Genomic DNA, 26,403 nt, shown 5'->3' on the forward strand with positions numbered 1-26,403 from the left:
GAACCTCAAGATACTATTACTGATTGATAGTTTTGTCCTTCAGGAACCCAGAGAAGATAAAAGTTCCATTAATATCATTCCTTTAATTCTGATATGTTCATTCGAGCTTTTTTCGCTACCTAAAGTTTGGGGTTTTCGGTGCATGGATTGGCGCTTACTGTTTGATTCATAAATAACATATAAGGATTTGTCAAATTTTATCATGCTTTCCAAGATATTAGGATTATTTCTAGTTGTATTCGAAATGTGAGTACAAACATTTTCACTAACTTTCTTTCTGTTCGATCGCGAGAATTTTTGAGAACTTTTTTCGTGTTAAATTGGTTACGCAAAATATCCTTACATATACTTTGTAAATTCCTAGAGTTTCCGCGATCGGTCGAATTCTCAACCCATGGTTATATCGAATCAGCTTACCTAATTTTTCGGTATTTTCATGCGTTGCTGATATTGAAGGACGTCTCGGACGTGAGTCGTCTTCAGCGTCTTCTAGGTTGTTTTGGAGACTCTTGAACCACTCAAAATCTCGCTTGAACTTTTTCCGTAGACATTCAACATTGTCAGTTTTGATTCTTGAGAGCCATAAGTGCAAATGACGCTGATTTTAAAATGAAATGTTGCTTCATCACTGAGGTGAAAGCAGATCGTTCCTGTGTTCACAGAACAAACGAGTTTAGGAGCTCCATGTATTTCCGTGTTTGTGGGTATGTCGAAATGGTCTTTTACATTATAGGTTAGGTGATAGATTTATTGAATATAAGAGTTACAAGGGATTAGAGGCGGATGCCGTGCTCGGCCCAGGACTTGGCGTACTTCTTCCTGTATTCTCCAGATGGGTCGTACTTGTCCAGCAACTTCTTCATGAGGTCTGGGTGGCGGTGCGAAATCTCTCCGAAGAAACCTCCGATCTTCTTGTGCTGTGTCTCAGTGCACTTGGCGCAGTCTGTACGCACTATTTCGGGCAGCACCTCTGCAAAAGAAAATTCTGTTAAAATCATCGAATTTTGTTGTGCTTCGGGATGGAGGCCGGTTTTGAATTTGTAGATTGGGGTGAGCAGTGCGTAAATTGTTGACATATTCGCTAGGGTCCTCAGGCGTCAAAACACAACTACTCCTTAATTTTTCTGGAAATACTACTGCGTCGTCTCAACCGTTCTGCCACATAATCACATTCCCAGAATCAAAACTTGTCGTTTGACATCAGGCCTGCAGTATCAAGGCTGTAGCCAACGACAAAAGATGAATGACAGATCCCAGGCGTTTTAAAACATAGCCATTTGGCTAATTGAGTATACTGCAGAAGAAACTGCGCCATTAAAGAAAAACTTAGGTACCAATCAAGCTGCTACGTCTTCTAATGGGGAAACATCAAGTCAAGAACTTAATGGAACATTGGTGAAGTAAATAGTGGGCCATGTTTTACAGGTTAACTTTGTTACGAGGTCGTGTAAATGTCTGACAACAACAGGATTACGGAGAGAATTATAAGATGTACTACATCAAGTATTAAGTGAAGAACTTAGGTTGTTTTAATTACACATATATTTAGTAGTACCGTATCTACTAGCAGAATTAAAGGTTTTAATTTCTATCTTTTATTTCCTTTCAAAACGCGTAAAGTACGTATCGCACATACACGATCTTAGGCCTAATTTTTCGGGTATACAAGTTTTGATTTATAACGTTAATTTAATTGTATTACTTTACTATATTAATATTATACATGTTTATTAGTGTTCCACATAACTTTAGTGGCTTTTGTCATCTCTAGTTAATAGAATATTATTGTTATTGCCTAAATAAATTTTGTTAAAAATATTTAAACAACCATGAGCAAGAAGTGTTTGAGCTGCCGTACGAGAGTCAGTTCTGGGGTACTGTGCAGCTGTTGTGGCAGATGTTTAGATTGGGGTGACGATAGTGCCATGGGAATCGGAGAAGTGAATGGGTCTCTTTCATGGTATTGCAGATTATCTTCAAGGCATAGAAAAATAGCGGAACGGGAAGGGAACATAAGAGCCCATCGGGCTGAACTGGATAGTGCTAGGGAGGAACTGATGAGGTTAAGGGCGGAGGAGGGTGGAGACAGGTGGGAAGTGGTAGCAAGGAACAGGGGCCACTGAAAGAGAACAGTATCAGACAGTTTCATCATTGTCACAACCAATAGATTTGCCTTGTTACCTCAGTCAGCTAAGGAAGAGTCTGAACTAGATGAAAGTGTATTCAGCACTCAACAGACTTTCACTAGGAAACCAACTGTGGCAAAAAACCTAGAAAGTAGGAGGAATGTTCTGTTGTCAGGTAGTAGCCATGAAAGAGGTGTAGGCCAGAATTTGCAGAAGAAATTAGGTGACAGGTACAAAGTCACAAGTATTTTCAAGCCCAGTGCATGTCTTAGCCAAGTGATAGAGGATGTAGGATGATTGTGCAAAGGTTTTACAAGGTAGGATCATGTTGTGGTAGTGGGTGGAGCGGGAAACAGTATTGATGGGGACCAGGGCTACAATATTAAGTGTGACCTAGTGAAAACGGCATCTGCAACGAACCATACAAATGTTGGCTTGGTTCCTGCTCTCATGCGGTATGACTGGCCCCAATTGAACAGCTTTGTCAGGAAGGTCAATATGGAGCTAGATCAGCTGCTTTGGTCTGCTACTTTTTCAAGCATAGGTTTGGTTCCAACTGATGGTATTGGTAGGTGGGACTTCACAAGACATGGCCTGCATCTCAGTAGGAAAGGGAAGGGTAAACTGGCTGGGATGATAGCAAAATCTTGAAGTGGGGGCACTGGAACTCATGGGATTACTTTTTTAGGCTAAGATCATTATCCAATCATCCTACATTGGTTGGAATCAAACTTCATGAAAAGTTCAGACAGGCAGGTACTAGGGATGTGAAAATATCACAAGATTCTCATAACAGTACAGTGGAAATAATGTTAGTATGTCACAAGATTCACATAAAAGTACAGTAAAAATAATGTTAATATATTGCATCAGAATATCAGGGGATTAAAAAACAAAGTAGATAAGCTTCTTGTTTGTACAGAAGATTTAGAAACTGAGGATGGAATAGATTTACTATGCCCGTCTGAACATCATGTAGTCACAGGTATGGAAATGGTAAATGTAGGTGGATATAAGCTTTCAGCACATGTAAGTAGAGTCACTATGGAAAGAGGATGTATGTTAAAATCAGTCATAGTGTGAAAAATTTGGGAACTAAAAAATTTTGCGCAGACCAACGCATAGAATAATGTGCATATGAGCTGAAACTTAATAAAGGCACTTTTATAATTGTAGCTGTTTCCCCATTGGGAAATTTTCAACTATTGTAGAAAAACGTGGATTATTTGTTGTGCATCCTGTCAGAAAAAGGAAACAAATTATTGTTTGTGGGGATTTCAACGTAGATTTTCTGAAAGAGTCAGATAGAAAGCTTGACCTAGAAGTATTACTTGGTTCTTTCAATTTGACATCAGTTATTGATTTTCCTACTCGGGTGGTACAGGAAATCAGCACACTGATAGATAACATTTTCATAGACGAAGATAAATTTAATTAAATAAAAATTTTTCCAGTTAAGCGTGGTCTGTCTGATCATGATGCAAAGCTAGTTACAGTATATGATATAGCTCTATACAGTAATGCAAAACAGCCCTCCAAAATAGTGTGTCCCATTAACGATTTAACACTTCAAAATTTTAGGGGAACCTTGCAACAGACTGGGATGAGGTGTACAGGGAACATGATGCTAATTTAAAATTTAACCTATTTCATGATACCTTTGAGAGTATATTTGAAAACAGTTTCCTAAGAAAACAGTGAAATATAATTGTATAATCCATGGCTTACTAAAGGGATAAAAATATTTTACAAATAGAAAAGGGAAATGTATGTTATAGCTAGGAGGAGTCATGACCTCAAAACAATGAAACATTATAAAAACTACTGCACTGTATTAAGAAAAGTTTTTAAAAAGTTCAGAAGTATGTCCTTATGTGTGAGATTAGCACATCTGATAATAAAATTAAAACAATTTGGAATACTGTGTAAAGGGAAACAGGGCAACTGAGAGCACAGGAAGACACGTTCCACATCATTACGAAATGTCGTATTCATGATCTATGAAAAAAGGATTAATTTAGTTATGTACAGAAAATTTATCATAAACTATATCACGACAAATATGCGCACTTCCGCAGCATATGTAACTCCTAAAAAGGCTGTACGCAGGGATGTCTAAATATATAGCAATTGCTTTTCCAGTTTAGGCCTACAGATAACTACCTTACCATCGTACTGCTTGTGGATAAAGATACAGGTAAAAGAACACTTGCTGGAAAGACAGGCAGAGAAGACGATTTTTCGTCAAAACCCATCCTTGTTCCAAAAAAGTTAACATTTCGAAGCTGTTTACATTTTTTGGTATATACAGACGTTTAAGAATAGACCCGAAGAAAGGAATCTTATAATTATTGAGCAAATAAGACACTCTGCAGTGGAAACCGTCACTAAAACATAGGGTCGAGATTTAGCTTCTTTTCATACGAGTTGAAATATTCATTAGGTTTTCCCACTCCCTTAGTTCTCAATGTCATCAGAAACTCAAGAAATGGGGTCAACTGTTTACGCACGCTTCTATCAGCAACCTTTAGTAGATACGCTTAGGACATGACACTGACACTTCAGGACGGAATGATAGTTACGAAAACTTTTCCAAACAGGTGGCTCAATAACCTTATACCTTAGTGGCAAAAGGAGGGGGCAGTCTTCCAGTCGACAATTCTCAACTACCTGGGAGAATAAAAGTGTGTGTAGGGCCGGGAGAAGAATTTCTCGCGAAACTAAAGCTGTGAGGGCGAGTCGTGGGTCACTCTTCGATAGCTTGGTCGGTGTAACACTTTAGACGTTCTTGGATATTTCAGTCGGTAGATCACTTGCCCACGAAAGGCAAAAGTTGGAGTCTGGAGTTCCGGTATCGCAGTTTCATTCTGCCAAGGAGTTTCAGTATCAAAACTGTTCGGGAAGCACATAGAATTCAGAGGCAGTGGGATTTGGTACTAATATTTTCGTTCGTGTACTGCTCAGGTTTTAATGAAATACGGGAAGACATTACATCTGTCTCATCCTGAAACTTTCGCTCCATAAAAATATAAACACCAAGAATAATAAGCCACCGCTTACGAACGCCAAATTCTATGGGGAGATGCCAGTAGATAATTAGATATAGCGGCCTACTGGGTGGAAACTAGTGCATTAATTTTATGTTGAAAGGTAATAACAAGATTTCTAATAAAATCATTTAAGTAAAATAATTCCAAACATTGAATACATGTGTAAAATTGGATAATCCACGCTCGTAGACAATGTAATTCAATACGAGACAAGCTGTTGCGCTAATAGAATTGAAGAAATATTAGGGTTCAAGTGCCTTTAGAATAAGTTAACGAAAGTCGAAACACAAGGATCCACTGGCTGAAGAAGGGCCAGGAAGTGTGGTTCTGACTTTAACTAGGGAGTCATCCCGGCCTCGTACATCTGTCCGTAGCGAACTGTCATAAGGTGAGTCGAATAGCGTAGACAGAATGCCATCTTCCACTGTACAAGACTTGAGGCTAGGAAAGGAACAGATCAATTAGCGGAGAATGATAGTGGTAATTAGGCATTTACTTGTGATTAACTGAGTACGAGAAGTTAGAGCGACGTAATGTCTCTTGCTGGAAGCATTGCGAAAGTAAGTTCGCTGCGTATCCTACGACATGGAGAAGTCCAATGATATAAGCCACTCTGTCGAAGGGCAGATTGTTATAGTTCGACGCCGCGGAAAGAGCATTTATGAAACGGTGAATATGGTCGGCTTTTCACGTGATTAGGTCGTGAACCGGTACGGGAACTGTTTGAAGGTTGTGAAAAAATAATAGTTGAAATGGCTCTGAGCATTATGCGACCTAACTTCTGAGGTCATCAGTCGCCTAGAACTTAGAACTAATTAAACCTAACTAATCTATGGACATCACACGCATCCATGCCCGAGGCAGGATTCCAACCTGCGACCGTAGCGACTTTCACTTGGATTTCCATAGGATCTGTGGTAACAATTGACGGCACCATCACAGCTGTGGACCACAGTAACATTATTGCGGACCGCCTGTATCCCTTTGCGTTTGATATCTTTCCCGATAGTAATGGCATCTTCCAGCAGTATAACTGCCCGCATCACAAGACCAGAATCATGCTACATCAGTTTTAGCAGCAAGACGGTGAACTCAAATTGGTATTTTGGTCACCAAATACGTATGAAAAGACACCAAATAAACGCATCTGTGACTCTTCAGGGTGCCAGCTCCGCCACTACATATCTGCAGCCCGTGATTTACAGAAAACTCGTAGGCAGTGCGTAGAGGTTTGGTGTCATAAACCTTCACAGACCCAACTAGGACTTTGAAAAATCTTTCCAAGCACACTTCCTTATTACGTACCAACAGTGTACGAAAAGAATACTAATCAGCTGGTGACAAAATTTTGGCTCGTTAGGGTGTCTACTTGCGAGATTTGCAATTTTTAACGGTAATAACAATGAACAACTGGACGATAGAGTAGGCCTGTGACTAGCTGAATGGACTGTTATACCGCCATCACTACAGTCATTAGGCGAACTTGAAGATGTAATAGAATTGAAGCTGAGTTACCACCGTGAGTAGTGTTTTAGTGTCATGTGTTATGCTTTGGTCAACCAATTAAAATTCCTTCTTTCATTTAGAGACAGTGTGTGTAGTATTTTGAGCTGATTTTTGTTCCCAGACAGCTTTGTTGATGGTACACAGGGTGGTGAGGAATAAACTGAAAAGCTTGCAAGGGAGTTGCAGATTAGGTTATGCTAATAAATAATTGTTCAGCTGATAACTCGATAAGTTGCGATGTTCCGGAGTTAATTAGCATTGTAATTAGCTAATCAGGCGCAGATTATAGCGCAGGCTTTGCCTCGAGTTCGATACTTACTACCGTCCCATGTTCAACTTTTGTATCGCTCTCTTCTCCGGTTTTAGGAAATCAAACGAGGAACACGTTTGGCGACACCTTCTCTGGCTCGCGCAACGCCCTGATTGACCAATTTCAATGCTAATTAAGTCGGAAACGGCGCAACGTTTGGAATTTCATTCTTAACTGTTGTTTCTCAGCACAAGCTACCCTGTAACACTTTAACTAGCTTTTCAGACTGTTTCTGACCGCCCTCTATAATTGAGAACTACAGAGCAATTCATGACATGCCTTAAGGAAGAATTAATGCTTGTGATCGGTAAACAATGTTCCATTTTAATAGATCTAATTGTTCTGTTTTTACTAGTCCACTGGTGATAAAAGTGTATAGTGTGACAACGGTGGTTTCTTCAGTGGGTATATCTGTGTGCATCCTGTGGAGTGTAATAGAACATTATTATGTGAAAGAGAATCCACAGCCTCCCAAGATATGAGGTGATGTATAAAATTGTAACCCCTATGTCAACTTTTCGTTGTGCTTTTGCTATAAAGCATTTGCTGCAATTAGTTCAGTTTCTTGTAGAACTTATTTCTTGGCCTCTCTACTGTCAATACAGAAAGCAGAAGGTCATATTGACAATCCTCCTACATCATAGGTTAATATGCTCCAAAGCTGTACTACTTTTGTTCGGTATTACTAATATTCTCTGTTTTAAATAGTTTTCCTGGATTTTAACGAGTAACTCCAAATGGATTTGAGTGTTGCTAATAAGGCGTAGCTATTGATCGGCATGCATGTGCTGCAGCCTTAAATAGATGATGCATGATCTATAATGGAATCGGTGTCTACTGAACATTCGTTTTAAGGAGTTAGATCTTTTTAAAAGAAGTATTCTTAACCAACGCAAATACTGGTGTTGATATGGGTTTATTTCTTTCCATGGCCACACATCACTTTGTTAGTGACGGAAAAACAGTCATCGATTGTGCCGGATTTTATCGCCACTCCCGCTATCCTCTTGTTAACCACGTAAAACAAATAATATTAGATTATTCACAAAGGAAGAGCATATATAGGTGGCCTGGAGTTGCGTTACAGCGTAAGGAGATAAGCTGCACACCTAATCAAACGTGCGTGCCTCGCACAAGCTTACTGGTACCGCAGTAAACCATGATTTCTCCAATTTTATGCTGGGGACCAATAAGCACTATGTATTATGGGAGAAGAATTAATTTCCTGTATGGAATTGGAGTATGGTCTCGGAGGTTGTTCACTGTGCACAACATAGTTCTTGCAGTATCAACCACTGTAGACAGGAATTTCAGACTGACTTAAACCTTTATCCCAACCCACATTTTTATTTGTAATCAAACTTATTTAAATATGGTTAACACTCATATTCCAATCGCCATTACTCCAGTGGGTTTCCGTTACTGCAATCTGCAGCTACGTGGTTACTGAATACAGACTCACTGCATCCACGGCACGGGCCTCATTTTAAGTGTGTGAGCTTGTCGTGTGGGCTATACCGTCCTACTGGGTAGCGGAGTGTAGACTACGATGGGGCTCACCCTTGAGCGCCTTCCCGGCGGGTCTGCACGCTGCATCTCCTTCTTCCAGCAGGCAGCGCATCGCATCCTGGACTCGAGTTTCATCCGACAGCAGCTCCTTCAGGTCCAGGCTGTCGAACGTGTCCGGGTACTTCTCCTGCAACACAGCACACCACTCGCTGTAACCAGAGGACTCATTGCAGGCACAGTAATTCGTATTTCCGAAAGAAACTGTCGATATTGCCCGTACCCTTCAAATTACCATCCTGGCAATCGCTTTAAACTGCAACTCGGGAGCCCGTCGGGGAACTGAAGCCACCTTCTTCCCGAAAATGTCTCTAGCACCTTGCCAATGATCCACCTCACGTAGTACATTTCTGAAGTCTTCTTTAATGAGTTGTTGAAGGCATATATACTAAAATTAGCATTGGTATGTGTGTACGCAATAAATGTTTGTTAAGTGTGTACATAAATTACACGATTAATTTTATATGCACAAAAGGTGAAAATGTCTTTAACGACCACATCCCAAAACTTTGTCACCTAACTCGGGTACAGCACCAGAAGATGAAGAAGCAGAGGAAACTTAAAAAACGACAGCGGAAATTGATCGTTGATACTGTCACTTATATTTCAAACTAGAACTCCGTTACTTTACATATACACATGCTGTGCAGAAACTTACTGTGACTCTGTTTGAAATAGAAATATAGACCCATCGCAAACAGTTACTAAATTTTAAGTTCCTCTTATATTATTATTTACGACGTAATTTGGAGGCTTTGCTCCTTCAACAGCTGCTGGTTCGCAGGTTTAGTTCTAGTTACATTGTTCTTGGAAAATGATTGAAGTAGAATTGTGTAGGTTTTAAATTTGTCGCTTTTTGTTCAGAATTCTTTTGGTGGATTCATAAGACGAAATATTCCCTTAATATTTTTTGCTTACCTTTCTCGAGGGCGCTGCATTCGGACTTAACACATTCAGAGTTTACAGACATCACTACAAATGTTACACGCACCTAGCGTTTCCTCGTTAAGACAGGTATTACATAGTTTTTCTATTTATGAAGATATTAATTTTTTACAGTTTTTTACGTTAAAGTGTAATGAGTATAGCCTGTTTCTCAAATATGTCATCCATTTAATTAAAAACTCTAAAGCGTATCACAGAATTTGAATTCTGAGTGATATTGGATAAACTTCCTCGGTTTGTAATTTGATATGTTTGCAAAAATAACATTTTCTACAAAAAGAGGATCTACAGTAAATAAAACTAAGTGGAATCTGTTGAATATGATGTGGTTCGAGAGAAGAGGCAAGTTTCGCTAGGGTCCTTATTACTTTTCTACATCTACATTGATACTCCGCAAGCCACCCAACGGTGTGTGGCGGAGGGCACTTTACGTGCCACTGTCATTACCTCCCTTTCCTGTTCCAGTCGCGTATGGTTCGCGGGAAGAACGACTGTCTGAAAGCCTCCGTGCGCGCTCTAATCTCTCTAATTTTACATTCGTGATCTCCTCGGGAAGTATAAGTAGGGGGAAGCAATATATTCGATACCTCATCCAGAAACGCACCCTCTCGAAACCTGGCGAGCAAGCTACACCGCGATGCAGAGCGCCTCTCTTGCAGAGTCTGCCACTTGAGTTTACCAAACATCTCCGTAACGCTATCACGGTTACCAAATAACCCAGTGACGAAACGCGCCGCTCTTCTTTGGATCTTCTCTATCTCCTCCGTCAACCCGACCTGGTACGGATCCCACACTGATGAGCAATACTCAAGTATAGGTCGAACGAGTGTTTTGTAAGCCACCTCCTTTGTTGATGGACTACATTTTCTAAGCACTCTCCCAATGAATCTCAACCTGGTACCCGCCTTACCAACAATTAGTTTTATATGATCATTCCACTTCAAATCGTTCCGTATGCATACACCCAGATATTTTACAGAAGTAACTGCTACCAGTGTTTGTTCCGCTATCATATAATCATACAATAAAGGATCCTTCTTTCTATGTATTCGCAATACATTACATTTGTCTATGTTAAGGGTCAGTTGCCACTCCCTGCACCAAGTGCCTATCCGCTGCAGATCTTCCTGTATTTCGCTACAATTTTCTAATGCAGCAACTTCTCTGTATACTACAGCATCATCCGCGAAAAGCCGCATGGAACTTCCGACACTATCTACTAAGTCATTTATATATATTGTGAAAAGCAATGGTCCCATAACACTCCCCTGTGGCACGCCAGAGGTTACTTTAAGGTCTGTAGACGTCTCTCCATTGATAACAACATGCTGTGTTCTGTTTGCTAAAAACTCTTCAATCCAGCCACACAGCTGGTCTGATATTCCGTAGGCTCTTACTTTGTTTATCAGGCGACAGTGCGGAACTGTATCGAACGCCTTCCGGAAGTCAAGAAAAATAGCATCTACCTGGGAGCCTGTATCTAATATTTTCTGGGTCTCATGAACAAATAAGGCGAGTTGGGTCTCACACGATCGCTGTTTCCGGAATCCATGTTGATTCCTACATAGTAGATTCTGGGTTTCCAGAAATGACATGATACGCGAGCAAAAAACATGTTCTAAAATTCTACAAGAGATCGACGTAAGAGATATAGGTCTATAGTTTTGCGCATCTGCTCGACGACCCTTCTTGAAGACTGGGACTATCTGTGCTCTTTTCCAATCATTTGGAACCCTCCGTTCCTCTAGAGACTTGCGGTACACGGCTGTTAGAAGGGGGGCAAGTTCTTTCGCGTACTCTGTGTAGAATCGAATTGGTATCCCGTCAGGTCCAGTGGACTTTCCTCTATTGAGTGATTCCAGTTGCTTTTCTATTCCTTGGACACTTATTTCGATGTCAGCCATTTTTTCGTTTGTTCCTCTGTGAAACAGCTTTGGAAAAAGGTGTTTAGTATTTCAGCTTTACGCGACTCATCCTCTGTTTCAATGCCATCATCATCCCGTAGTGTCTGGATATGCTGTTTCGAGCCACTTACTGATTTAACGTAAGACCAGAACTTCCTAGCATTTTCTGTCAAGTCGGTACATAGAATTTTACTTTCGAATTCAATGAACGCTTCACGCATAGCCCTCCTTACGCTAACTTTGACATCGTTTAGCTTCTGTTTGTCTGAGAGGTTTTGGCTGCGTTTAAACTTGGAGTGGAGCTCTCTTTGCTTTCGCAGTAGTTTCCTAACTTTGTTGTTGTACCACGGTGGGTTTTTCCCGTCCCTCACAGTTTTACTCGGCACGTACCTGTCTAAAACGCATTTTACGATTGCCTTGAACTTTTTCCATAAACACTCAACATTGTCAGTGTCGGAACAGAAATTTTCGTTTTGATCTGTTAGGTAGTCTGAAATCTGCCTTCTATTACTCTTGCTAAACAGATAAACCTTCCTCCCTTTTTTTATATTCCTATTAACTTCCATATTCAGGGATGCTGCAACGGCCTTATGATCACTGATTCCCTGCTCTGTACATACAGATTCGAAAAGTTCGGGTCTGTTTGTTATCAGTAGGTCCAATATGTTATCTCCACGAGTCGGTTCTCTGTTTAATTGCTCGAGGTAATTTTCGGATAGTGCACTCAGTATAATGTCACTCGATGCTCTGTCCCTACCACCCGTCCTAAACATCTGAGTGTCCCAGTCTATATCTGGTGAATTGAAATCTCCACCTAAGACTATAACATGCTGAGAAAATTTATGTGAAATGTATTCCAAATTTTCTCTCAGTTGTTCTGCCACTAATGCTGCTGAGTCGGGAGGTCGGTAAAAGGAGCCAATTATTAACCTAGTTCGGTTGTTTAGTGTAACCTCCACCCATAATAATTCACAGGAACTACCCACTTCTACTTCACTACAAGATAAACTACTACTACCAGCGATGAACACTCCACCACCGGTTGCATGCAATCTATCCTTTCTAAACACCGTCTGTACCTTTGTAAAAATTTCGGCAGAATTTATCTCTGGCTTAAGCCAGCTTTCTGTACCTATAACGATTTCAGCTTCGGTGCTTTCTATCAGCGCTTGAAGTTCCGGTACTTTACCAACGCAGCTTCGACAGTTGACGATTAGAATACCGATTGCTGCTTGTTCCCCGCATGTCCTGACTTTGCCCCGCACCCGTTGAGGCTGTTGCCCTTTCTGTACTTGCCCAAGGCCATCTAACCTAAAAAACCGCCCAGCCCACGCCACACAACCCCTGCTACCCGTGTAGCCGCTTGTTGCGTGTAGTGGACTCCTGACCTATCCAGCGGAACCCGAAACCCCACCACCCTATGGCGCAAGTCGAGGAATCTGCAGCCCACACGGTCGCAGAACCGTCTCAGCCTCTGATTCAGACCCTCCACTCGGCTCTGTACCAAAGGTCCGCAGTCAGTCCTGTCGACGATGCTGCAGATGGTGAGCTCTGCTTTCATCCCGCTAGCGAGACTGGCAGTCTTCACCAAATCAGATAGCCGCCGGAAGCCAGAGAGGATTTCCTCCGATCCATAGCGACACACATCATTGGTGCCGACATGAGCGACCACCTGCAGATGGGTGCACCCTGTACCCTTCATGGCAACCGGAAGGACCCTTTCCACATCTGGAATGACTCCCCCCGGTATGCACACGGAGTGCACATTGGTTTTCTTCCCCTCTCTTGCTGCCATTTCCCTAAGGGGCCCCATTACGCACCTGACGTTGGAGCTCCCAACTACCAGTAAGCCCACCCTCTGCGACTGCCCGGATCTTGCAGACTGAGGGGCAACCTCTGGAACAGGACAAGCAGCCATGTCAGGCCGAAGATCAGTATCAGCCTGAGACAGAGCCTGAAACCGGTTCGTCAGACAAACTGGAGAGGCTTTCCGTTCAGCACACTTTTGTGTGTTCGTTGTCAATAGTTTCGTTCAGAATGACAGCTGACTGTCGTTTTTGGTTTCTGTGTACGTCTGAGCTTTCCGTAATCCTCTACTTTATGCCTTTTGATTGTGCATTCGAAATGGTCAGTCAGGTATTCATGTTTGTCGTTGTGTGTTCTGCCTCGTGCAGAAGGATTCCAACAGTTCACTTACTGTAATTATTTGGTGGAAGGCCTCCATACGTTCTAATACTCACTCCCTGTGTCTAATATACAAGTTGTGACAACTATGCTGAAATTTATACACTCAAGCCTTAATTGAGTTTACGTTATTTGCTAATTGGGTATGATGGATTAATGAGTTACTTTTGAACGACAAACTGATGTTGACCTCACATTTGTTCAGGATCCTAGTTATTCGGTAGCAGATGGGACCAATTAATGTAATACTATCGCGTGGTATGGGGCTAATAAATGGTTTACTATCGCGTGGTATGCTGCTATTAAAGGTTATTCAGTTGCAGATGCATCTATTCTGGCGTGACGCCTGTGTGCCAGTCGGTGAAATCGCGACCTGCGGTAATGGTGAGCAACAGCCGACTGGACCGCTCTCACTCCCCACCCACAACGCACGTACGTCTGTGTGTGTGTGTGTGTGTGTGTGTGTGTGTGTGTGTATGAGTACCGCTGACCCACACTGACTTATTGCTTTCCAAAGCCAAGTACGGTTATCTGGTTTGCATACAGCGTATCTTTGCAGCCAGTCTACTTCTGCTAGCCGGTAATCACTTCTTCGCGTAGAGATATAATTAATCTTCCCTGTAGCGCTATTTGTTTCTCCCGTTTCTCTACCAAATAACCATATTTTACTTACTTTTGTGATCGTATACATTATTTTTTAAGTCAACATCCCTTTTCCTCAACACACTCTGATCGTACAGAAACGAATGCGATTTGGTCAGAAAGGTTTTTTAACCAGTTTCTGACATTGTGCAACAATATTGCGCTAAAGTTCACTGTTTGTGGAAAATTTTAACATAAAAGAGATTTTCAACTACCATAGGCAAAAAGGCATCATGGATGCGCAGCTGCAGATCTCTATTTCACAAATGTAACATATTAATAACGAATTAGAGACTCCCTTTTCATTTTGTCTTATCACAAATACATTTTATTTATTTGAAAGTATTTATTAACTGTATAATATGTATACAGCATAGCCATAAATAATAACCGTGGCCAGTGCGGTAGTCCGTTATCTGTCGTACAAGCCGATTTTTCTAAATGAATTTATTTTCCTGGACGACAAACATATTTGTCATTGTCGCCTTGAGTTGTGATTTGCCTATTGGATGTATGGATAAAATCGAAGTTACCTATTGCTACTACGACCTAACGTGCTTACTGTAATTGAAAATGTTAGTCGAGTTGCAATTACAGGTTATGTGGCCCTACTGACACTCGCTGATCTCTGCACGTTGTACAAGCCAGAAGAAAAATTCTGAATCCAAAACATAGTTTTAGACACATAGTCATGTGTATACAAGGACATATCATAAATTCATGATTACTATTTCCCGTCGTACGATACGTTTTTAAAGAGTTTCCTCTCATTTCCACAACCACCCTCATCCCAACGAATGCATTCATTTCACATACTGCCATTGTTGAAGACTATAAAAGTGAGAAGGTTATGCACAGGTCCCTTGGTTGACGTTTATAGTGAATATTTAGCTGTCAGTAGTGGCGACGGGATCATTTCAATACATTTCATAAGTGTTTGGTAGTATCCTTACATTAGACATTCGCTGCCATTCTTAAGGTAAAAGTGAGCTTCATGATAACAATGCCACCCCTCACGTACCACGCACCTAACCATTAAAGGGGGCGGGAGGCGGGGGAGTGGAGTGGTCAGTCGTGTTTATGCTCCTCTACGATTCAGCCACCGTACGGTTCGTGCAACCACAACACATACATATCCGTAGAGAGGCCAGACTAGCATAGGGTTCCGGAAGTAGTACAGCAACGTTTCCATGTAGTTGCAGGAGCAACAGTCTGAATGACTTATGCTGCAATCTTACATAAGCCAACAAGGAGTTGGTGTGTTGGTACTGTGATTGGCTGAAAAGGACGGGAGTTTACAGCTATAATATTTTCCGAGAACATGCCGTTTTAATCCTACGTTTATTGATGATGGTAGCCCCTTTGATAAAATATTGTGGAGGTAAAATAGTTCCCCCAGGAATTCCGGATGAGGACTACTGAACTGGTCGTTGTCATTAAGAAAAACAAATCCCTTGATCTGTAGGTCGAAACATGGAGTATCACATATTTTAAACGTAGAGGCGTCTGCAGGAGAGAAGACGATAACAGCTACATCAGTCTTCGCACTGAATACCATAACAACAAATTATGTCTTAGCTTACGTCACTATTGTCGGTAACTACTCCTTACGGCGGAAGGGCAAGTATACATAATACACTTCTGGAAATGGAAAAAAGAACACATTGACACCGGTGTGTCAGACCCACCATACTTGCTCCGGACACTGCGAGAGGGCTGTACAAGCAATGATCACACGCACGGCACAGCGGACACACCAGGAACCGCGGTGTTGGCCGTCGAATGGCGCTAGCTGCGCAGCATTTGTGCACCGCCGCCGTCAGTGTCAGCCAGTTTGCCGTGGCATACGGAGCTCCATCGCAGTCTTTAACACTGGTAGCATGCCGCGACAGCGTGGACGTGAACCGTATGTGCAGTTGACGGACTTTGAGCGAGGGCGTATAGTGGGCATGCGGGAGGCCGGGTGGACGTACCGCCAAATTGCTCAACACGTGGGGCGTGAGGTCTCCACAGTACATCGATGTTGTCGCCAGTGGTCGGCGGAAGGTGCACGTGCCCGTTGACCTGGGACCGGACCGCAGCGACGCACGGATGCACGCCAAGACCGTAGGATCCTACGCAGTGCCGTAGGGGACCGCACCGCCACTTCCCAGCAAATTAGGGACACTGTTGCTCGTGGGGTATCGGCGAGGACCATTCGCAACCGTCTCCATGAAGCTGGGCTACGGTCCCGCACAGCGTTAGGCCGTCTTCCGCTCACGCCCCAACATCGTGCAGCCCGCCTCCAGTGGTGTCGCGACAGGCGTGAATGAAGGGACGAATGGAGACGTGTCGTCTTCAGCGATGAGAGTCGCTTCTGCCTTGGTGCCAATGATGGTCGTATGCGTGTTTGGCGCCGTGCAGGTGAGCGCCACAATCAGGACTGCATACGACCGAGGCACACAGGGCCAACACCCGGCATCATGGTGTGGGGAGCGATCTCCTACACTGGCCGTACACCACTGGTGATCGTCGAGGGGACACTGAATAGTGCACGGTACATCCAAACCGTCATCGAACCCATCGTTCTACCATTCCTAGACCGGCAAGGGAACTTGCTGTTCCAACAGGACAATGCACGTCCGCATGTATCCCGTGCCACCCAACGTGCTCTAGAAGGTGTAAGTCAACTACCCTGTCCAGCAAGATCTCCGGATCTGTCCCCCACTGAGCATGTTTGGGACTGGATGAAGCGTCGTCTCACGCGGTCTGCACGTCCAGCACGAACGCTGGTCCAACTGAGGCGCCAGGTGGAAATGGCATGGCAAGCTGTTCCACAGGACAACATCCAGCATCTCTACGATCGTCTCCATGGGAGAATAGCAGCCTGCATTGCTGCGAAAGGTGGATATACACTGTACTAGTGCCGACATTGTGCATGCTCTGTTGCCTGTGTCTATGTGCCTGTGGTTCTGTCAGTGTGATCATGTGATGTATCTGACCCCAGGAATGTGTCAATAAAGTTTCCCCTTGCTGGGACAATGAATTCACGGTGTTCTTATTTCAATTTCCAGGAGTGTAGAACAGCAAAACAAGTGCGTTCACAGGAATCTCAAAAACTACGTGCTACTGCGGATTCTCAAATCAGAATGCCTATCAGTGAATGTGACAGAACCACAGTTGGAAACATGGAAGCATAAACAGAAGAAAAATCAAAGGACAAGTCTTTAATGAAATTCAGGTCAACATAGAAATCTACCTGAATATGGAAGCAATTTTGGGTACCATGATGGAAACGACGCTGGCAGATTCACTGACTGAATAAAAATAAGTTGTCGTACGACATATTCAACTGCTGGGTGCTTATAATTAAAGTGAAACTACTCACCGTTCTGTGTGAGCTGTAATTATTGTATGGCTACGAGATGTGGTAATTATGCTAGTGCATTAATGTGGATCCTATTTATGCTGAAAAAAATAGTTTCGAATTTGCCCACAAGGTGCAACTCTATCCCTGTAAAATATCTCGCCGACGTATCCGGCGCACACACTGAACAATTTGTGCAAATCAACATTATTCCTTTCTCATTGATTTAACATTTTCTGCCCACGTCCTGTTCCTAATCCATTACATATGGTAACATTTCTATACTTCTTGCATTCACAGCGCCAGATTTGCACCTGGTGGCCAAAATTGGAACTAATTCTTTTTCCAGTGTAAGTGGGTTCCAATTTAAAGCAATAGGATATGTACGAGGGCAGTTCAATAAGTAATGGAACACATTTTTTTTCTCGGCCAATTTTGGTTGCAAAAACCGGAAATTTCTTGTGGAATATTTTCAAACATTCCCGCTTCGTCTCGTATAGTTTCATTGACTTCCGACAGGTGGCAGCACTGTACGGAGCTGTCAAAATGGCGTCTGTAACGGATGTACGTTGCAAACAACGGGCAGTGATCGAGTTTCTTTTGGCGGAAAACCAGGGCATCTCAGATATTCATAGGCGCATGAAGAATGTCTACGGTGATCTGGCAGTGGACAAAAGCACAGTGAGTCGTTGGGCATAGCGTGTGTCATCATCGCCGCAAGGTCAAGCAAGACTGTCTGATCTCCCGCGTGCGGGCCGGCCGAGCACAGCTGTGACTCCTGCAATGGCGGAGCGTGCGAACACACTCATTCGAGATGATCGACGGATCACCATCAAACAACTCAGTGCTCAACTTGACATCTCTGTTGGTAGTGCTGTCACAATTGTTCACCAGTTCTGATATTCAAAGGTTTGTTCCCGCAGGGTCCCTCGTTGTCTAACTGAACACCATAAAGAGCAAAGGAGAACCATCTGTGCGGAATTGCTTGCTCGTCATGTGGCTGAGGGTGACAATTTCTTGTCAAAGATTGTTACAGGCGATGAAACATGGGTTCATCACTTCGAACCTGAAACAAAACGGCAATCAATGGAGTGGCGCCACACTCACTCCCCTACCAAGAAAAAGTTTAAAGCCATACCCTCAGCCGGTAAAGTCATGGTTGCAGTCTTCTGGGACGCTGAAGGGGTTATTCTGTTCGATGTCCTTCCCCATGGTCAAACGATCAACTCTGAAGTGTCGTAGGCACAAAAATCTGAACGAACTTCTCCTTCTTCATGACAACGCAAGACCTCACACAAGTCTTCGCACCCGAGAGGAGCTCACAAAACTTCGTTCTTCCTCATGTACCCTACAGCCCCGATCTCGCACCGTCGGATTTCCATATGTTTGGCCCAATGAAGGACGCAATCCGTGGGAGGCACTACGCGGATGATGAAGAAGTTATTGATGCAGTACGACGTTTGCTCCGACATCGACCAGTGGAATGGTACCGTGCAGGCATACAGGCCCTCATTTCAAGGTGCGTAAGGCCGTAGCATTGAATGGAGATTACGTTGAAAAATAGTGTTGTGTAGCTAAAAGATTGGGGAATAACCTGGTGTATTTCAATGCTGAATAAAACAACCCCTGTATCAGAAAAAAAATGTGTTACATTACTTATTGAACTGCCCTCGTACAAGTGTCGGTGCCGTATGATTATCACATACGACACTGGGCCTCTGTGAGTAGCTGAACTTTGATGATAACAATGTGGTAGGTTATTAAGAAGACAGCTGAAGTTAGGAATGCTTACAAACTTGAAGTCATATATTCCCTATTGAAACTACAGCAGTCTAAGAAAGTGTAAAATGAGATATCTCAAATATTTGGGTACCCACGCACAGAACATCATTGTAGGAGAATGGCAGCATGGGGCCATAGCCACCAGGCTACTTATAAACTTACTAGAAAACAAAGGTCCTACAGCAGTTCCTTAGTGGTGCGCCTGAAGTACGTTTGCTACCTGAAAGCATTGTGGGCAACTGTGTATCAAGAATTGTGGGTGCTTATGGAAGACTGTGTCTAATTGAAGACTTTGCACTAGAAACGCGGAGTGGCCCTTGGCAACGAGAGGTGATGCTTACCTCGGCGGCCGCGACGAGCGCCAATGAGGCGCAGAGGAGCAGAGCTACGTGACGGTTCATGCTGGTGGTGTCGGCGCTGTGAGCTACCTGTTGTCGACTGTGCCGCAGTGACGGCTGGCGCGGCTTATATGCCGGCCTGGCGTGGCCTGGAGTGGCGGCGTATCGCTCTGGGGTTGCCGGAGGAGGGAGCGGGGGTCGATCACCCGACACCTCAGCCCCACTGGTTCACAGCGGGCCACGTCCAGTTATCACCTCCACCACCACGGCCGGTGCTCCACATTGATTACAAGCCACGACCTAGTCTCCTTAAACACTCTCCACCGCCTCACACAAATGCCGAAGACACATCAAGGTTCAGGTATCATCGTTGACTAGAGCTTTCTTATTATATTTTGTGAGTTACAAAATAACTTTCGTTTTTTCTAGGCGAATTCTCAGTCTGTGTTGTTCCAGTTATTAGTGTTTCACACCTCAGTCGGTAGAAGAGAAATCCTTATAGCATCACTTTGTTGCATCTGTCCCTCTGGGTGCCTGTCTGTAACACTTTTCTCAAGGAAAGAGTGGTTAAAAATATCAAGGTTAAATTTATATCATATTTTAATCTGGAAGGTCTCTGACGGTGAATGAGTTTAAGCTATTGGGTTAACAAGGTCAAAAAGATAAGGCCACTTATGTCACATATTTCGATACTCGCTAACTAACTCATCAAAACCTATACAGTATTTCATGTTGACCTAGAAATATGAAATTTGACAAGAATCAAAATTTCACATTACAACTAAAGAAAAAAATCCGAAAATTATTAAATCGAAATTATAACACACGAAAAAAATTCTTTTGGGTTGTTTATTAAATAACTGTCTGTCTATTCATCCATCTTTTAAGACCTCTTTTTATTAGCAACAGGTAGACGTATGAATTTGAAATTTGTGACGTATTCCAAGGTCTGCAGTCCTTGGCGGTGTAATTAACGTAAGCTTCAAACTCAATGGAATCAAAAGGTATTGCTATTTATGTCACAAATTTTCGTGCTCCCAAACTGGCTCATCAAAACTATAGAGTATCTGCAAGGAAGCAAGGTCTCACTCTACATGCAAAGGAAAAAAGTCCATAATTGGTCATTTTTAATTAAATCATATCACTTCTTTCTCATTTGTTATCCGAATGCCTCCATGTCCTGTTAAGATCCCCTTTTCTCAGGAATGTGTAGGTGTATATCTTTCCTGCATCGATATCGATAAAAAGCCAGAAATGTCTAGATTCTCAATTCCTGGTATCAATGAAATGTCTGTATAAATAATAAAGTTTGTACCAAACCCTCGGTACGTGAGTCCTACTCGCACTTCTCCGGATGTTTATTTGTTTATTTTTCTTTTGCAATGCACGAAATGACTCTGTTGACTCATAACCAGCACCGATTCAGAAAATGTCGCTCTTGTGAAAGACAACTGGCTGTTTATTCTCAACAAATAATGAGTGCTAACGACAAGTGATCTCAAGATGATTATTTCCAGATTTCCAAAGGCCGACTGACAATTTTCATCACAGATGGCTTCTATTCAGTCTGACAACCTCGTAGTTGTCCGACTGGATTCGTGACTTCCTGTTAAAACTATCACAGTGAGTAGTATCATGGGACGTCATCTACTCAAACAGAAATGGTATCTGAGGTTCTCAAATGTAACGTTATGGGCCTTCTGCTGTTCGTAATTATTTAAAGAATTTAACAGACAATCTCAGTCGCCCTATCAGTTTGTCTGGTCTATGTGAACGAATTGCAGAATAATTTCGACAAGATATCTGCACAGTTGGCCCCAAAGAAGAAATAGTGTGAAGGCCCTCTCACGACTACTAATAAATTTCATAAAATGTCGGTTATATGTTAAATAACACAGATTTAATGGTTGGAGATTTAAGAATGGGAAAAGAAATTTCGGAATTGCTAGATGACGATCATTTCAGCTTTAATAAAGGTGAAAGCACTAGAGAGGCAGTTCTGACGTTGCGATTGATAGTGGAAACAAGACTTAAAAAACATCATCCACGTTCATAGAATTTGTCGACCGGGAATAAGCGTTCCTGAATGTCGAAATGTTCAAAATGTTCGAAATTCTGAGGCGAACAGGGGTAAGATGTAGGGCAAAACGAGTAATATACAATATGTACAAGCGCCAACATGGAAAAATGAGAGTGGAAGACCATGAGCGAAGTGCTCGGAGTAAAAAGGGTGTGAGAGAGGGAGGTAGTCTTTCGTCCCTACTATTCAATCTAAACATTGAAGAAACAATGACGGAAATAAAAGAAAGGTTCAAGAGTGAGACTGAAATCCAGGTTGAAAGGATATCAATGATACGATGCGCTGATGATTTGCTGCTCTCAGTGAAAGTGAAAGAGAATTACAGGATCTGTTGAGTGGAATTAACAGTCCAATGAGTACAAAGTATGGACTGAGATTACATCGAAGAAAGACAAAAAGATGTGCGGTAGGAAAAATGACAAACTCGATATCAAAATCAGGAATCTCGAAATAGCCGAAATTAAGGAATTTTGCCACCTAGGAAATAAAATAACCGAGGACGGACGGAGCAAGGAGCACACAAAAAGCAAACTAGCACTGGAGAAAAGGGCATTCCTAGCCAAGAGAAGTCTGCTTCATTTTAAGGAAGAAATTTTCGAGAATGTACATTTGGAGAACAGCACTGTATGGTAGTGAAACATGAATTGAGGGAAAATCGGAACGGAAGTGAACCGAAGTATCTGACATATAGTGCAACAGAAGAATTAGGCGGAGTGAAAAGGTAAGGAGTGGGGAGGTTATCCGCAGAATCGGCGTTCATAGGAGTATGTGGACAAAACCGGTAAGAAGAAGGGCCAGCATGATAGGACATCTGTTGAGACATGAGGGAACTGTTTCCACGATGGAAGAGAGAACTATAGAGGATAAAAACTGTTTATGAAGAATAAGATTGGAACACATCCAGCAAATAACTGAGACGTACGATGCTAGTCTGAGACGAAAAGACTAGTACAGGAGAGGATTTCGTGGTGTCGCATGAAACATCATACGAATCTGAAAAAAATAAAAAGAGAGAGATTGAACTAAATACATTGATTTTACCACTACGCACGAACTGAAAGCACTTAGGAAATGTCATAGAAGAGATGAACCAAAGACTAATTCCTTTAGAATATGCAACAGAATTACTAAGAAGACTGCACATACTACGCTTTTTCGTCCTTTTTTGTAGTATTGCTGCATATATATGATCCTTACCGGCTATGAACGGATAACGTGAGAAAAGTTCAAAGAATGGCAGCTCGTTTTGTATTATCACGAAATAGGGGAGAGTTGTCACGGATATGAAACGCGAATTGTCTCAATCATTAAAAGCCGGCCAGATTGGCCGAGCGGTTCTAGGCACTACAGTCTGGAACCGCGCGACAGTTACGGTCGCAGGTTCGAATCCTGCCTCGGGCTGGATGTGTGTGATGTCCTTAGGTTAGTTAGGTTTAAGTAGTTCTAAGTTCTAGGGGACTAATGACCTCAGAAGTTAAGTCCCATAGTGCTCAGAGCCATTTGAACCAATCATTAAAAGATAGGCGTTCTTCGAAGTGGACACCGCTTAGAAAGATATCTGCGCTCCCTTAACATTAGGCGTGTTTTTATTTCTGTAGTTTCACTGGACAGATCAGGACGGCGTTCCATTTCTGATGCTTTCTCACACGCAGGAAAAATGTTGGTGGCATCTTTACCCTCTGCCATAGATGTGCAGAGTATAACACAGACACAACGTGAAGGTTCCCATTTCTGACCCAGGAAAACTAAGGATAAAATTGCATGTTTGCACAGAAGTAAATGACTGATTTGTATCCCACGTTAAACGACGAACCCAACTTAGATAAACGACAGATTCCCAGTACTAAAATTTGCCCTGTGTTGTTTCCAATCAATATTGCGCAAAAGTCTTTCTAACGTTTGGTGAAGGAAACGGGGTTAAATATTTTAGTTGAAATCGACAACTTCGGAAATATTCTCAAAGAATTAAAACTTCTAATAAACGTGAAGTTTCCTGGTCTGTAATGTTTAGACACTGTTTAGCATTATTTTATTCTTCTGTTCTGTCGACTAATACCATTATTATGACCTTCAAATGACACTGTTGCTGTGAAAAAAATGGATCCTGTTTATCGACCGGTTTTGCAAAATTCCAAAATATATAAATTCGGGAGCAAGAAGTCATTCCTAGCACCGTTTCTGTCACAAGATTTAGTGGAGTCTTCGTAGTATTGCTTCTGGTTGACGAAGAAATCACAGTCGCTCTCAAACTAAGCACAATAAAATTCATAAGATTTCGTGCCTGAATTTTTAGTACTGATGGAAACGTTTCTTTCCAAATTGGCTAGATAAATACATTTTTCCGATATCTGCTATGTAGTCTGTTATGATTATGTTGGGCTCGTTCACATTTGTTATTTAAAAATAATTGCAGGTATTGTAAGGTCTGAGGATGAGACAGAGATAAAGCTGAGATGTGTGTCAGTGCCGTCGGGTTCAAACGAGACTGACTAATTGAGATTTTAGCCTTGCAGTCACCGTGATGAGGTAGAGAAGGTAGTGGTGTAAGAAATAAACGAAGGCCTGGTGCTGTTTCCCGGGGTTTCGACGTCTTTGAGAGATAGTGTTGCAATGTCCGCTGGCAGACGTGGAGGCAGATTAAGCACTTCTACCGAAGTAGGGAACAGTTACGAGAGTATGCTGAAACGTAATGCCACCAAGTTTTTTATTCTGTTCTAAATATCGGTTGACTTGTTACCTGTCATGCTTATTAGACGGTCGACTTTGTCGCATCACTAACGCATGTTGTAACCCTCTGCCGTCAGAGGGTACAGAATTGAAGCGTCTAACACGGCATTGGTAACGTAACTATGTCAGTGAGTGTGAAACAGCACAGAAACCTGACGGCACGAATTTGAAGACTTCGTCCACACATAAGCTCCCTCTCCTTGAACATGAGAATAAAAGATCACACATGAGCGCAGCTACATCCGCAAAAGTCTGACGCCTTGGGTTCACTGTCACTCATTTTCCTCCATACAATCCTGATTTCAACCCATCCGATTTTCATGCTTTCAGAACTTAAACAACACCTTCAAGAGTTTAACTTTCATAGTGATGAAGCGGTGCAAGCAGAGGTGAGGTTGGACTCCATCAAAAAAGTCAAACATTCTGCAGTGACGATATGAAAAAACTGGTGTCTCGTAGAGAGAAATGTGTTCATCGCCAGGCTGACTGTTGAGAAATAAATATTTAGGCATGAGGACTGAAGATTAGAGTATTAATAAAGTCATTTAATTAAAAAAACTGTTTAGAGTCTTTACATGAAAAATTCAGAGGCATTACTTTTTAGAATGCTAGATTTTATTTGGAAACGATGGTATACTAAATATAACTTGAATCTACCTGATACGATCATAAACAAACGTATTCTCTAATCAGTGAGTACTTCGAGATGCGGTTCCCAGAAAGTCGCAGCGATCATTGGGATGAATTTGGTGACGTACACAAGTTATTTTTACGTTCATAGCTGCCGCATTGTGACACCGAATTGTTTTTAATCGAACTGTCAAGCTTTTTATGTAATTCTGGAGAGACAAGTGGACTTAAATATGAAAACACGTTTGGATATTGATAATATGGTGACAGGATAAACCACTGTCACAAACCATTGTTAGGACAACAGATTCCACAAACGTCTACGCCACTCTACGAAACGTGACCAAACTCGATTATTATGTTTATTATTGTGACAGCCAAGCGCTAGAAATTTTGATACTGAGCTTTGACAGATGTTCGCTGATGATGCATGTATATTTATGTTTGTTTGTGTGTGTGTGTGTGTGTGTGTGTGTGTGTGTGTGTGTGTGTGTGCATGTCTGTGTCTGTGGTGCGAGATGAATGAAATTTTATTCTTGTACAACTCGGGTTGCACACTTGGTGATTATTATCATTTACCAATCCACAGACTTGTGGCAGATTAGCTTCAGTCATTATACCAGACTATTGCCTAATGACGGACAGAGCAAGGAGAACATCAAAAGCAGACGAGCACTGGCAAAAAGGGCAATGATGGCCAAGAGAAGTCTACTAGTATCAAACATAGGCCTAAACTGGAGAAAGAAATTTCTTGGAATATACGTTTGGAGCACAGCATTGTATGGTAGTGAAAGATGGGCTGTGGGAAAACCGGAACAAAAGAGAATGGATGCGTTTTATTTGTGTTGCTACAAGAAAATGTTGAAAATTAGGTGGACTGGTGAGGTAAGGAATGAGGTGCTGCGCAGAATCGGAGAGGAAATGACTGACAAGGAGAAGGGACAGGATGAGAGGACATCTATTATGTTATTAGGGACTGACTTCCATGATACTAGAGGGGGCTGTAGAGGGCAAAAACTGTAGAGGAAGACTGCTCTTGGAATACATGCGGCTGATAATTGAGAACGTAGGTTGCAAGCGCTACTCTGAGAAAATTCGTGCTGGGCTGCATCAAACCAGTCAGATGACTGTTGACTCAAAAAAATAAATGAATAAATAAATAAAATAAACGTAGTCAAAGGATTTTCTCGGTAATGTAGTGTGGATCGATCGCCGTCCACTAATGACTCTCCCATACCACCTCTGATGCGCATCTCATGCCTCTGAC

At 42.3% G+C, this 26,403-nt stretch overlaps 1 protein-coding gene across 1 annotated transcript in view; it reads right to left on the reverse strand.

Moving 5' to 3' along the window:
• The window catches only part of LOC124616440, a 229,386-nt gene that overhangs the window by 156,869 nt on the left and 46,114 nt on the right, over positions 1-26,403 (reverse strand). Inside the window, exon 3 of the mRNA XM_047144748.1 lies at positions 788-970. Within this exon, the coding sequence (XP_047000704.1) occupies positions 788-970 (183 nt within the window). The remainder of the gene's footprint in view (positions 1-787; positions 971-26,403) is intronic.

Source organism: Schistocerca americana, chromosome 5 (assembly GCF_021461395.2).
Source record: "Schistocerca americana isolate TAMUIC-IGC-003095 chromosome 5, iqSchAmer2.1, whole genome shotgun sequence".
Classification (NCBI taxonomy): domain Eukaryota; kingdom Metazoa; phylum Arthropoda; class Insecta; order Orthoptera; family Acrididae; genus Schistocerca; species Schistocerca americana.